We start from the raw sequence: 15,371 nt of genomic DNA, 5'->3' as shown, positions 1-15,371 counted from the left end.
TGAAATTGGAATCTATATTTAAATAGTGATTTATTAGGAAATGTCATGCTAACTTTACATCTTGAAAAATCTTGGATTTTGTTTGTTGTTTTGGTAATTTTCATTTTTTTGCTATCTTTGAAAGATTTTTCTGAAAGACAAAATTGAAGTATTGAAGTAATCAGCTCTGACTTGGGTGGAGTGTAGGCACCAAAATGTTAGAAGTTGTGCTAATTGAACACAAGGTTCTAAGATTCTATGAAGCACCACCTTTATAGGTGGTGTCTTCATTTGTACAGTGCTTTTACATATTTTGTCTGATTTCTTAGCAGCGTAGTGTTTAACCACTAGGTTAAAAAAATTGTGGCTCTGCCATTTACTTACTTCTGTGGTCTTGAGTAAATTACCTGGTCTTTATGCCTTTATTTCCTTATCTGAAAAAAATGAGGTTAATACCTATTTCATAGGGCTATTGAGAAGCTTAAATGAGTTGTTTTATGTATTTCTCTTAGAGTAAAGCCTGGATTGAAAAATTCAGACAAGAGATAAAAAGTCATTGAAGTGGAAGAAAACAAGTTATGTGTTTGATTTGTCAAGAAAGGGAAAGGATGGAAGCTGAATAAGATAAAACAGGAATGACAACATTTAGCACATGGATCAGTTGGTATTTTTAGAAAGTGGATGAACAGCAAGAGTTGCTGGTTTTGTTTTTCCATTCTGATATAGCACATCTGAATAAAGCCTCTTCCTCAGTAGATCATCTCTTGAGATCCAGTTCCTTCATCTGTGTTCCATACACTTAAACATTAAACACTATGGAACAGACCTAACTATTTTCTGTGAGTCTTTTGATTTGTGACTTTATAATTTGTTGAATTTCTGTGCCTCCATGTTTTTATCTTTAAAGTCATCTCAAAGGTCCCGTGTAGCTCTTATTGTTCAGTGATCTTAATGAAAATTTGCTGTGTTAGAGAGGTTGCCCTTTTTTTCAGGTGGTTGCCAAGACATCATTTCTTTTGTTCTCCCCTTCCTTTTCCCACTCCCAGACTTAACTCGTTCCTGCCTGATCTCCTGAGCTTTTGCACATGATGATATCTCAGAGTTAAGTCATGGCCTCTGCTTCTTTCCATCTGTACTCACTTTCTTGGTGAGCTCATCTGATTTCATAACTTCAGCGTTTATATACTAGCAACTCACAAATTTATCTCTTCTGAACTCCAGGCATAGCACCTACACTTGACTATGTAATAGACATCTCCAACTTAAAACATGTTGAAACTGAACTGTTGATAATATTTCCCTAACCCAAAACTTATTTCTGCTCCATCTTAAGTTTTGGCAGCTATATCCTTACAGTTGTTAAGGCCAGACCTCACCGTGATGCTTCTTTCTTTGGTACCCTTATACTCCATCTGAAAATCCTGTTATTGAAACCAACAGCATTTTATTAGTAGTCTGTTACTACTACCCTGGTCCAAGTTGCATTGTCTCTTGCCTGGATGATTGCAGTAGCCTGTCCCTCTGCTTTTTTTTTTTTTTTTTTTTGTCCCTCTGCTTTTAACTTCAGTCAGGCTGTTCTTAGCAGATAGAATGAAACCTCTGCCTCTTTGAAAACAAAACTCCACACTAAAATTTTTCATTGTCTTCTCTTTTTGCTGAGTTAGCCAGCAGTACTACCGCTTCTGATTATCTTTCTATAAATAGTTGAAAGATTATGGTGTATATAGAGACAGAAAACTTGAAGTTTTGTATCAGAACACTTTTGTCAGCTATTCTCATTTTCTAAGGCAGGTCAAATAGCTGAATTTGGTCTTTTTTCGTATCTATATTATTCAAATAATAAAAGGTATCAGAGATATCAGATAAAATAGGTGAGATTGGATATCCGTGGATTTACGGGCCCTCCCCCTGTCCCACCAGCTTTGTTGAGGTAATAGACCTTCAGTATATTTGTAAATGTCAATTTTTAGGCTAATTTGAAATAGTTATGTTAGAAAACTGTTTGTTAATCTAAATTTTTTATTAGTACATGTGGATGGTGATTTACCTTTAATATTTGATGGCTTGTATGTTAGTATGGTTTATTTCTTAACTTCATAACATAACCCTACATGCAAACTATTTTCTAATGTTTTTCCCCTGACACCTCATAAGACTAAAGGTGTCTGTTTACCTGGGGAAGAAAATGGCAACACGTAAAAAACTCTCATCGATACTGCTCTCTCAAAAGACATGAACAGGCAGAGAATATTTGGGTGGTTGGTAAGTTGTGCTCAGCACCATTAGTCATCAGGGAAGTGCAAATTAAAATCATAGTTAGATACCACTGTAGTGGTTGTGGTTTAGTCACTAAGTCGCATCTGACTCTTTGCAACCCCATGGACTATAGCCCACCTGGCTTCTCTGTCCATGGGATTTTCCAGGCAAGAATACTGGAGTGAATTGCCATTTCCTTCTCCAGAGGAACTTCCAGACCCAGGGATCGAACCCAGGTCTCCTGTGCTGCAGACGATCTGCATTGCAGGTGGCTTCTTTATGGACTGCGCCACCAAGGAAGCCCATGATAACACTACACACTTGTAAATGGTTCTTGTGCATTGCTGGTAATAATGTGGTTCAGCCACTCAACCAGCTGTACCTGCCAAAGCGTATACCTTCAATATGGCGTAACAGTCCTACTCCTCAGTATTACATGCAGGAGAAGTCTGAGAGGAATGAGTGCATATGTCCACCCGAAGACAAGAATATTCATAGCAGATTTATTCAAACTTCACGTAACCCAAATGTCTATAAGCAAGAGAATGGCTATATAATGGATTAATCGTACACTGAAACACTATGTAGCAGTAAGAAATATAACAAAAAAGCTGCCATTCTCTTTAAGTAGATGCTCTTTAGGTACCATTCAGTGTTTTGAATGAAAATAGATTATTTATTGATGGTCTTCTGGAAGATCCTTGACAGACAAGTTAGTAATACAAAAATTCAATGCTTTTTATTGTACATATTAAAGGCCCCACCTAGTCCATATGATGGAGAAGGCAATGGCAACCCACTCCAGTACTCGTGCCTGGAAAATCCCGTGGTTGGAGGAGCCTGGTGGGCTGCAGTCCCTGGGGTTGCTAAGAGTCGGACACGACTGAGCGGCTTCACTTTCACTTTTCACTCTCATGCATTGGAGAAGGAAATGGCAACCCACTCCAGTGTTCTTGCTTGGAGAATCCCAGGGACGGAGGAGCCTGGTGGGCTACCGTCTATGGGGTCGCACAGAGTCGGACACGACTGAAGCAACTTAGTAGCAGTAGCAGCAGCAGTCCATATGAATGAATATTTAATTAGCCATATTAACTGTGCTTATTGAAGTTTGAGATCTGAGCAAAGTTAATTTACTGAAGATAGTTTTATAAGGTACTCACTGATCAGTCCAGTTGCTCAGTCGTGTCTAACTCTTTGTGACCCCATGGACTGCAGCACACCAGGCTTCCCTGTCCGTCACCAACTCCCGAAGCTTGCTCAAACTCAGTGTCCTTCGAGTCAGTGATGCCATCCAACGATTTCATCCTCTGTCGTCCCCTACTTCTGCCTTCAGTCTTTCCCAGCATCTGGTCTTTTACAATGAATCAGTTCTTTGCATCAGGTGACCAAAGTATTGGAATTTTAGCTCACTCATAACCACTGATTAAAATTAGCTAACACATTTCGAAATTTCATACTCCTACTTGGCTGTTAGGATTGGTTTTTAATAGATTTATGTTAATGTTACACATTGTATGCTAAAAATCTCAAAGTTATCAGTAGTATGAATTTAATCAGTACTTTGTGAAAAGAAAAATGAAAACTAAAGATTATATTTTTATTTGTATATTTTTTCACATTACCAAGTTTAGATTCAAAATTTCATGTAGAGCAGTCAAAAAATGAACACATATCTTTATACCATCAAAGATGTTATAGTTTCTATCGTATTTAGAGCCAGAAGAATAAGTTTTGTTTTAATGTTAATTTTATTACAACTAATTTTGAAAAAATTGTTGTTTACATTGATTTTGTGTTCAACTTTTAAGAACTGTGCATTTAAGTTTCTTTTTAAATGAATTCTTAGTGGTTTATGATTACCTCCCCGACATTATGAAAGTTTTCAAGCATACAGGAGACTTAAAACTTTTCTCATCGAGATTGTTACGAATTAAATCCAGTTACAACTCTAGATTTTCCTTCAGTTTTGAGAACATTTTTTGCGTTCCTACCAACAGTGTACAGAATTCCAATTGCTCCACATCCTCGCCAACAAATGTTATTTTCTGTTTTTTTTAATAGTAAACCAGCCAAATGGATGTGAGGTAGTGTGTGAGGTTTATTTTTTTGTTGTTAACAAGTTGTAGAAGTTCTTATATATATAATTCTTGTATAGTTGTATATATAGTTCCTGTATATAATTCCCTTGTCAGATGTATGATTTTCTGTAAATATTTTCTCCCCATTGTGTGAGTTGCCTTCCACTATTGATTATACTCACTGCATAGGAAGATTTATTTTAAAACTTTTTTTTTCTTTACATAGGAGTTCTTAATTTTGATATAGTTGTAGACCAGTTTTTCTATTTCTTATTTTGTTACCTGTGCTTTTGCCTGTCCTTTGATATGCTAGAAATCACGGTGTGCTGCACTGTCATGGAGCTTTCACCCTATGTTTCACCTCCTAAGAGTTTTATAATAAGTTTTAGTCTTGGGAATTCCCTGGCAGTCCACTAGTTAGAACTCACTGTTTTACTGTGGGGTGTGGGGTTTGATCCCCAGTTGGGGAATTAAGATCCCACAGGCCAGGCACAGCAGTCAAAAATAGTTTTAGTCGTAGGTTTAGGACTTGGATCCATTTTGAACTGATTTTTTTCTCTTTTTTTCCCCTGATTTTCCAAAAATTGAAGAATGGTTAACATGTTGTTAGTTCACATGTCCAGTAAAGTGATTCAGTTGTACATACACATTCTTTTTCTGATTCTTTTCCATTGTAGATTATTACAAGATATTGAGCATGGTTCTCTTTGTTAATTTTTATATAGGATATAAGGCAAGGTGGAAGCTTTTTTTTTTTTAAGGTGGAAGCTTTTAAAACACAACTGTAAAAAACTTTATTGAAGTGTAATTTACCTTAAATTACACACATTAAAAATACACAGTCTGATAAGTTTAGACACATATACATCCATGAAGCTGTCACAAATCAAGATATTGAACATACTCCAGAGTTTTCTAGTCGGTTCCTTTGTAATTGCTTCTTCCAGACTTCCTGCTCCCCCATCTCCCAGCAACCATTTATCTGCTGTCACTGTGGATTAGTTTGCATTTTATGGAGTTCAATATAAATGACAGTTCCAATAGCATTTAGATAAAGAACTATTTGTATTTGTATTGTATTGTATTTTTCTCTAATAGATGAAATATAGAGCTATGTTTGTGACACTGATTTTATTTTAGTTTAGAACAGCCTTTCTCAATTAGCTTTAAGTTGTATGCACGAAGCAGTATTTCTCATAAATTAACTTGCATCAAAATCACTTGGAGTATCTGTTAAACCACCCAAGAGGTTCTAATTCAGTAGATCTGGGATGAGGCTAAGAATTTTCATTTCTTAAAAGTTCCCACGTGATACTGATGCTGCTGTTTGAAGAAACCTGTATGAGACACATTTCGTTAAGAAATTTGTTGCTGATAATAAATTAACTTTCCTAAGCATCTGAGATGGTACTATTTATATAACCATTCTTAGGGAAATTGAGACGATACTTAATTTTCTCCCTTCTCTTATTAAAATGGGGAACCCAGTTGAAAAAGACTGGTTTGGAATTATCTAATGTGTGGTGAAAATGGACAGGTTGTTTAATAATCTTCTACATTTAAAACAGTTCACTATTATGTTATTTCACTATTCATAAATATTTTTTATAGTAGCTGGTCAAATAATTTTTTAACAGAAATGCTCAGAATCCTTTCTGGTTAGGTAGGCAGCATTTTCTAGATAAATATTTGCTTTATAAACATTTAGAAGCATGAATATTAAGCCAAAAGCTTTCTTTTTTCAGAATGTTAGGGAGTGATTTATTTTCTTTCATTCTTCATTAAAAACTTTTCATTGTAGTTGCTAAGTTACAGGTGTACAATATAGTGATTTGCAGGTTTTAAAGGTTGTACTCCATTTGTAATTATTATAAAATATTGGCTGTATTTCTGTTGAGTGCTTAGTTGTGTCCGACACTTTGCGACCCCATGGACTTTAGCCTGCCAGGCTCCTCTGTCGTGGAGTTTGTTGTGCAGTATATCCATGTAGCTTATTTTATACTTAATAATTTGTACTCCTTACATCCCTGGACTTCCCTGGTGGCTCAGATGATCAAGTATCGTGCAGTCCAGGAGACCCAGGTTTAATCCTGGGCTCAGGAAGAGACCCTGGAGAAGGGAATGGCTACTCATTCCAATATTCCTGCCTGGAGAATTCCATGGACAGAGGAGCCTAGTGGGGTCACAAAGAGTCAGACACAGCTGAGAAACTTAACACTAACCACCCCTACCCCTACATTGTCCCTCCCTTCTCCTCTCTCCCACTGCTGACCACTAGTTTTTATTTTTTTGTTATAGTCACTAGTTTGTTTTATTTTTTAGATTACACATTAAAGTGCTACTATATATTTTTTTCTGACATATCACTTAAGCATAATGCCCTCCAAGTAATTTTATACCTTTTTGAAAGTAAAGGATATCTGCTTGATGGTATCTTGTTTTTAGAGCTACAAAGAAAGGAAGTTACTTTGTCACTTTTAAGTTTATGTCTGGAGAAATGGATAGAAAGTTAAGTCAGTAGATAAAGCTGACCAGAATATTGGCAACAATAACATGGGGGGCGGGGTGGAGCTAAGCCCATTATAGGCAATTTGAGTTATCTTAAGAAACGGAAAGATTTACTTGTTTTAAAATACATACACACACACACACACATATATATATATATATATAGTTTTAATATATATATATGGTAGGCAGATACATAAATTTCTAAGATTGAGATAAAAATCTTTTTTAGCTCCAGTACTTTTCATATTTATTCAGAAAACGTCTACTTTGTCATGCAAACTGTCTTCGACTGGGACATCTTCCTGCTTTGAATTTCAGGGCAGCAGCGATGACCCTGCGCACAGTATTGTTGTCGTTACAAGCACTGCTGGCCGCGGCAGAGCCGGATGATCCACAGGACGCAGTAGTAGCAAATCAGGTAAGAGAGCTACTTTTGAAAGACTTCCTTATCTATGAGTCTTTAGTGGTTTGCAATGTTAGAACATAAGCATATGTCTATTGAAACTAAATCTAGAAATGGTTTCCTTTCTTGCTGTGAGATTATTATATTACATATAATAGTGAAAACCTAATTTAGTGATTTTCTTAAACATAGTAGTTTAATTGGGTGTATTAAATAAACCCAGTACAGCCAGTTGCTTTTTTCGAATATATTGTGCCATTTTCAAGAATTACACAGTGAACACCCATTTATGTGCCTACTGTCTTGATTCTGTGATTAACATTTTACTTCATGTGTGTGTCCATTTGTCTTTTAATTCAGTGATAATCTTTCCCTGATGATACTATACTGTTAATCAGTTCCAGCTGTGGCACTGAAATGGCATGGTGAAGGTCATCAAGGACTTTGTAGTTACCAAATGGAATAAATATTTTTCAGTTCTGATCTTTGATTTCCAAGGCAGAGGTTAGCAAATTACAGCCACACTGACTGTTTTTGTAAATAATGTTTTATTGGAACACCCCCATTTGTTTACAGCTACAAGTGGCAGAATTGAATAATTATGACAGGGACCACACGGTCGGAAAGCCTGAATAATTATAATAAGAAAGTTTGCCAGCTCCTACTCTAAACCATTAGGATTTATTGAGCCTTGTAGGGTTTTTTTTTTAAGCCAGAAGTTTTTTCATCTCTTGACTTCTCTTCCTATCTTTGTAGTTGTGGTTGTTCCCTCTTAGTTCCTACCGTTACTCCCTCACCCCCCTTGTTTTTGGCCATGTTGCCCGCCCTCTAAAATCTTAGTTCCCTTGCCCCTGCGGTGGAAGTGTGGAGTCCTACTCTTTGGGCTGCCAGGGAATTCCCTCTCTTCTCTTTTAAATACACTTCCTCAGTTCTTAGCACATCCTTCCTTTTACTTTCCATTTTATACTCTCATTTGGATGATCATATCCACACTGATATTGCCACCTGTATGTTGGTAACAATAGTCAGGCTTTACCTTTCTCCTAAACCCAAAAACCTGTTTGAAACCAGAGAGCTCTATATGAATATCCCATGGGTACCTTAGTACAGCATTCCATAACTGAAGGCAGACTCTTAAACCCTGTGAACCTGTCCATCCTTCTATAGACAGCTTGTTTATATATCCAAGTCACAGATACGGAGTACTTTTCTGTGTCTCCTTTTCTGTAATATCTTAATATCTCTATCATAATACTTCTCTAACTGCTTTAGTTCACATGTTTAAAAATTCTCATTTGACTGCTCTGATGGAATTTCCTACCTCAGCCTCTTCTCTTTACCTTCTACACTGATAGCAGTTAGCTTTATAAAAGTTCAAATCCTGTTTCATTTTACTATTAAAAACCTGTTAATAGCTCTCCTGTCACCTACTTGGTAAGTCCAAATTGTTTAGTTTGAAAAGTTCCTCCATGATTTGAACTATCTCCTAAATTCTTACTGTTCCTCAAACTCAGGCTATGCAAGATTATCATTCCTACATGTCATTTCACCCAGTCTGTCATATTTCCTGCCTAAGAAAACTTTCCCTCTTACAAACTTCTTCCTTTCCTTTGAAAAACTGTTCACTCCTTATTTTATGTATATTGTTAATATGTCCTACTATTATTTGCCGTAGAGTGCTTAGAATTATCGTTTAACATGTTATATATGTCCTATTGATTTCAATTTTGATAGAAGCATGGTTTGAGCCTCAGCTTTGATTTCCTGTTGAGTTCTGAGCCGCAGAGTTTAAGATTGGGCTCAGTTTTCTTTTGATTCTGTTGGGTCGTCTAACTTATTTCCTTGTTAATAATGGTGGAAACTAGATTTATTATTTTAATGTATAGAAATACTCAATGTGTATAAAACATCTTAAATATTAAAGTTAATTTAATATTTTAAATTTTTATAATTTGCTTTATTAAGTAATGGTAGTCTCAGAATACTTGAGAATAAATTTGCCTCTTCCAGTGCATCTGAAGACTCTTATATTTTAAAAAGTGCTCTGTTGTGAGTTCATAATCAGCTCAAAATATGTGCTGTAAGTTAGGACTGCACATGGGGTTTCCTTAAATCACTACAGTAATACAACTCTAACAAACAGCCAACTCTCCTTGTATTCTAGCCCAGGCTGTGATTAATACAAAAATTGGTCACATTTATTAATTACTGCTCACTTAATTTTGGAAGCTAGTAATTCTGTGTATCTGTGTAATGTTTGCCACTTCACGATGATGAAGTGTTAGTGTTAGTGTTAGTTTTCTACTGCTTTGTTGAATGGAGATTAAAGTTGATAAATATTATATATCTTTGTTTTTCTTTGATCAGTGCAACTTGTGAATTGCAGGTTCACGTTAAACAGTCTTTTCTTCAGTGACATAGTTTGTTTGCTATGGAAAGTGAATCAGTCACATTTTAACAATCTAATTAAACAGTCTTTTCTTCAGTGACATAGTTTGTTTGCTATGGAAAGTGAATCAGTCACATTTTAACAATCTAATCTACATTTATTTAGAAAAAACAGGTTTTTAAGCAATTAAGAGATGAGTTCCTATTTTGAATACTATAACTGCGTTGTCATATCAATCAATTTTTCCCCCATGTAGTACAAACAAAATCCTGAAATGTTCAAACAGACAGCTCGACTTTGGGCACATGTGTATGCTGGAGCACCAGTTTCTAGTCCAGAGTACACCAAAAAAATAGAAAACCTATGTGCTATGGGCTTTGATAGGGTAAGTACATAAAGGCATGTTGATTTTTATTTATTTGTTAAATGATTATTGCAAATCCTTGGCTGACAAAAGTGGTTCAGCAGTACTCTAAATCTAATTTTGATAAGCTTTGTTATTAAAACTAGTGATTTTTTTTTTAACTTTGGCTGGTTCCAGTCATTGATTTTATTTTTTAAAATAATTTTATTGATTTATTTTTGGCTGTGCTGGGTCTTCACTGTTGCTCGGACTTTTTCTCTAGCTGTAGCGAGCTGGGACCCCTCTCTCGTGTGACATGCAGGCTTCTTACCGTGACGGCTTCTCTTGTTGCGGCACGGGGCTCCGTCGTCGTGACTCCTGGCTTGTAGAGCACAGGTTCATTGATGCTGGCACATGGGCTGAGTGGCTTCGCTCCTTGTGGGATCTTCCCAGACCAGGAATCAAACCTGTGTCTTCTGCATTGGCAGGCGGATTCTTTACTTTGAGCCACCAAAGAAGCTTTAGTCTTTGGTTTTAGAGTTTTTTAATGCACTACAAGTGCAGGGTAACTTAAAAATGAAACAACAAGGTGTGGTTTCTTTAAAGACAGTGACTGATACGGTATTTTTATTTTTTATTTTTATTTTTTTTTTGATATGGTATTTTAAAAATATTTTCTTGAGATTTTATTTTGTCCCCTTTTCTTTTCTACAGAATGCGGTAATAGTGGCCTTGTCTTCAAAATCATGGGATGTAGAGACTGCAACAGAATTGCTTCTGAGTAACTGAAACATAAAGAGAGATGCTGATATAGTCAAGCTTGCCCCTTCTTGGAGGAGCATCAACATCTGTTATTTTTAGGATTCTGCATAGATTTCTTTTAAACTGGCATTCTTGCCTAATGATGTTATCTAGGCACCATTGGAGACTGAAAAAAATCCCTGCTCTGTAAATAAAGCTAATTAAATGTCTGTGTAAATTTAAAAAGGGGAAATACTTTAATTTTTTTCTTACTTAATAGTGTAAAAATTCTTTTGAGCTAAGCTAAAACCATGGAAAAAACATGCTACTTTAGTGTTTAGCAGTATACCAAGATTAGCAAGAGTTTGCTTCAGGATTTTGTTGAATAATTAAGATAATATTTTGAGTGTGTCAGGGCCATTCAAATTGTCGGTGTTGCATCACAGCTACCTTAACTGTTTTTAACATGGATCCTCTGTGCCTGTGAATTTACTTGCATGCTTGTACTTGACTTATTAGGATGGGTAGCTGAAAAGACCACCATTTTAAGCATTTGAGAATTCTTCAATATGAGCTTTATCCAGAAATGAAGATGGTGACCTAGTCAGAGCCTTTTTTGTCCTTGTCAACAGACTGGGACAACGTATCTGTTTTTCCCCTCTTTCCACACACAGCTAATATTCTAATATTAAATTTCTTTATATTTGGTGGGGAAATGTGCTGAAGGACAGTATCCCTTGCTCCATTTTAGGTCATCCATTTGGAATGTTTCGTCACAGTTCTCCACTCTTAAAACTTTCCTATTACTTATATAGGAATATATACAATACATATACAATAATAATATTGTAAAAATGGAGCTGCCAATTTTGTTTCTTTTTTTTTGTAAAAACAGTAAATACTTGATGTGCAGTATTCCCAGATTAAATGAAAAGAACCCAGCTTAATTTTTCAGTGAATTTAATGTCTTTTGATTTTTAAATTGATGGAATTTATCTTTGAGAACTTGCAAGGATGAAATCAACTGTTTGCAGTTTTTTTAGCCTGATTTTGGCTTTATAGAGATTGCTTGCACTTTCCCCTATTAACACATGAAAGCTGTGTTGGTGTTTTACTGTACATACTTCAGAGGCACATAGGAATAGAAGTGTGTTATAAATCTAGCTTTCTTTATGATGTTTCTGATAATATGAGAATTGAAAACTTTACCTTCTCTTGTACATAGTCAGACTTTCTATACGTATTAAAGTTACACTTCACTCTAAGTTCAAAGTTTGAAAATTATTAGTTTTGCAAGCTCTAACACTAATGTGAACATTTTATGAAGGGTGAAATGGATTTGTGTAGGCAGTTCTATACATAGAAACACAGTTCTTATTAAATATTCAGGACCAATGCAAAAATAACAAAAATGTAATGGAATCTGAATGAATTAAAGTAAGGCTGTATATGGAAAGTCATATTATGAAAGGTTTGCTTTCTTCAAGTGTTATTTATCCTAAATTATAATGGTTAAGTGTTTGGAAAACAGTTTTGAACCATAAATTCAGCATAATTTCATTTGACTTCTCAATAATCTTAGAAGCAATAAAAAGAACCATTATTAAATATATTGTAATGTTAAGATGTGAAGGTTCTTCCAGAAACTTGTAAGGCTTTCCTAATCAGTAGTGAAACTCTTGTAGTTGAATTTATTGCATACTAAACACAAGTTGCTGTTTTTTCCCCTGTGTTTGCCTAAGTATAAATTTCTTTATACAATCACCTCCTTTAATTGTAATTTAGTTACTTTATAAAGATGCCAAAGGAAAAAATATTTTCTTTATTTATTTTAAATAGCTAAAACCATGTACTTTTCTTTATATTTTGAGGTAAGGTTCGAATTGTGTGAATATGTGGACAGTTTTGTTCCATCATTGTTTAGAATTAATTTCTTTTGTTGTTTAGTGGAGGGTGGCTGGGTAATGTTAGTGATATTTGCATTATTTTAAATATCAAACACCTCTACCCAGTTGACTATTTGCCTGTACTATCAGGGCATATTTAATCGTCCTGTGGTTTGGCAAATGAGAGAGAGGGCGCAGACGTTACTCAGGGCCAGGCATTGCGTGCTTCGCTCTTGGAGGCAGCTGTGGCTCGCCCGTGGCTTTTGTGCACAGTAGCCTCTTAGGGTGTGCTCCTCTAACTGCAGTTCAGCATCCCCGGCGCCCAGGGAGTAGAGAGCTACAGTGTTTGGTATGAGAGGTTCTCCATAATGGATTTCCATTTCAAAAATTTACCTCGTTTACATCTAATGTGATTATCTGTTTTCTGGTACATTTCCCACTATCGCCTTCTTACTGGGTGTTTGTTTTTTGGGGTTTTTTTTCCCTATTTTCTACAGGTAGATTTATTTCCCCAAACATAGAAATAAAGGCAGTTGCTTTTTTTCTCTTGTCTTATGTATGTTTAGAAAAAGCGCAGTAAAAGTGCAGGTCTAGGGAAAGCATACCCTGTTGGAAATTATTTATATAATTCTCAATGGTTTGTGACTTGTTACTTGTAAAGGCTTCAAACATTGTAGTTAAATGTATGTGTAGTTTTACCCCATCTGGGTAGACAATTTGCTACAAGTCACTGATACTCAGTCTTCTGTGATGATCAGGTCTGTTTCCTGAGTGTGTGTCTGACTTTTAAAAGAACAAACAATTAGTTGTGTTAGTGTATCAGTACAGACTGAATGAATAAGTAGCAGTTTGTGATCCGAATAAGTATACGGTAAGGTATATAAATATTTGAGGAACTTGGTACTAAATTAGATGCTCCGTGCTGGCTCCCCCAAATGTTTGGAATTGTGGCTGTGATTTACATAAACACATAATGCATCCAAGTATATATATATATGTGTGTGTGTGTGTGTATTTATATTCTGACCATTTTGCTTTTGAGAAGCATTTTCTGTGAAATGGAAGGCAGGTTTTTTTCCTTTTTTGGGGGAAGTGTTTCACATTTGTGATTGCTGATAGTGCATAAAACTATGCAAAACAACTTTAAAGTTTGAGAAAGAATTGGCAGATAAAGTGCATATTGCTTATTTATGCCGTACAGAATGCAGCATGTTGTGTTACTGCTGCTTAACAAGTTTATCAGTGTGAAAAGCAATTCTTAGCTCTTAAGTGTATGCCTAATTTGAGCTTTTAAAACTCTGCATTAGGGGTGTAATAATGTGTCCACGATCCTTGTTAGTAACACAGGAAACAGAAGCTTTGTTTTTTTGTTGTTGTTTTTGTTTTAGAGATAGATTTGGGCATGGGACAGTTGGAGCCATGTATACTTTCTTGTACATAGATGGAAACAAGTGTTTGGAAAGGAAAGAGGAAGCTGTTTACAGTTGACTTTATTTCATGGATTTTTACAAAATAATGTATGAATCACTTTTCTTGTACAAACCATTGATTTTGAAAATTTGCATTTCCATTCTTTTAGTAATAGTTAGAAATAAATGCTTAACATCAGCTGTTTACTATCACTGGGAAAGAAGTTGACTTGAAATATTTACTGATAAATAGCCTTTCTTCAAGTGTGACTTTTCTGCCTTGTCTGCGTACTATGTCACATGTTCTATTTGCACTGTTGCAATATGGGTCAAAATCTTGTGGCATAGAGTTAGGGAAATGTCAGTATCTCACTTGTCCCATTTGTTCTGTTACTGTTCTTTTGGACTGATCTACCCTCATAAACCTGTGATCATCACCTAAATGTTAAGTTGTGAATGTGTCACCTTTTGCTTGGTTATTCCAACCAGGCATTGAATATATATGTATATGTATATATTCAGTGCTGCTTATATAATGAGATGAGGCACAGTTTATCAGTTTGGTCCTGGGGGTGAGTGGATTCAGAAATCATTTGCACTGTGCTGTTAAATGACCCTCGTGTGCTTGCTGTTACCTGCTTTTTACAGACATCGTAATAAAAGCTAGACTATTTCTTTGGGGGGAAAGAGACTTATTTAATGTAATTTAAAGACTTTTCCAATAGAAAATGGAATACTATTGAAAATAATATCTATTTTTTAGCTTTCAGCAATTGATGGTGCTTTGTTGTGGTGTCTGCTGGAAGTCTACTGCCATTATAGGGATACTCATTAGCCTCACCAAGAAAGAATCTTGCTTGTTAGCTTCTCTAGATCTCCATTCTAAACAATCTGTTAGCGATGATAAATTTTATGGGAGGATCTATTCTGAGCCGTTAACTTCCTGTAAGGGGAGAATGGGTGGGCTGCCAGAAAGACCACTGAAGCAGGGTGGGCTGGGGGTGGAGGGCTGGGTCTTTGTCTTGAGAATTAAAAACTACGAAACACTTTTGTACACAACTGGTTTTTTAAAAAATAAACACATTTTTAAAGATGTTGAATTTTTTTCCCCCCTTACTGGGAATTCTTAAAAATAAATGCATGCGTGTTTTCCCCTGAAAACGGTTTATATCTTCTTTCTGGGTACTCAGCAATGGATAGGCAATTAAGCCTCCACATTATTTTAAACAAGAAAAGGAACCAGGTGGATCGTTTTACTAGATAGATTTATAGTAATGAGTGTATGTTGGTAAGTGCAATAAATTATATTTGTGCTTTCAATTGGAGTTAATTTTAATTGATTAATTTACTTGAAAATATAACATTATTTGGCTAGA

The 15,371-nt window shown here is 35.6% G+C and overlaps 1 protein-coding gene across 2 annotated transcripts in view; it reads left to right on the top strand.

Annotated features, from left to right (window-relative positions):
* The window catches only part of UBE2K (ubiquitin conjugating enzyme E2 K), a 72,954-nt gene extending 57,866 nt beyond the window's left edge, over window positions 1-15,088 (top strand). For both annotated transcript variants that reach the window (XM_020878980.2, XM_020878981.2), the window contains 3 exons: window positions 7,143-7,242; window positions 9,873-10,001; window positions 10,674-15,088. In XM_020878980.2, coding sequence (XP_020734639.1) covers window positions 7,143-7,242; window positions 9,873-10,001; window positions 10,674-10,748 — 304 coding nt within the window. In that variant the 3' untranslated portion in view covers window positions 10,749-15,088. The remainder of the gene's footprint in view (window positions 1-7,142; window positions 7,243-9,872; window positions 10,002-10,673) is intronic.
* Window positions 15,089-15,371: the final 283 nt, after the last annotated feature.

This window comes from Odocoileus virginianus, chromosome 21 (assembly GCF_023699985.2).
Source record: "Odocoileus virginianus isolate 20LAN1187 ecotype Illinois chromosome 21, Ovbor_1.2, whole genome shotgun sequence".
In the NCBI taxonomy this organism is placed as follows: domain Eukaryota; kingdom Metazoa; phylum Chordata; class Mammalia; order Artiodactyla; family Cervidae; genus Odocoileus; species Odocoileus virginianus.
This window is presented reverse-complemented; position numbering and strand designations above follow the sequence as displayed.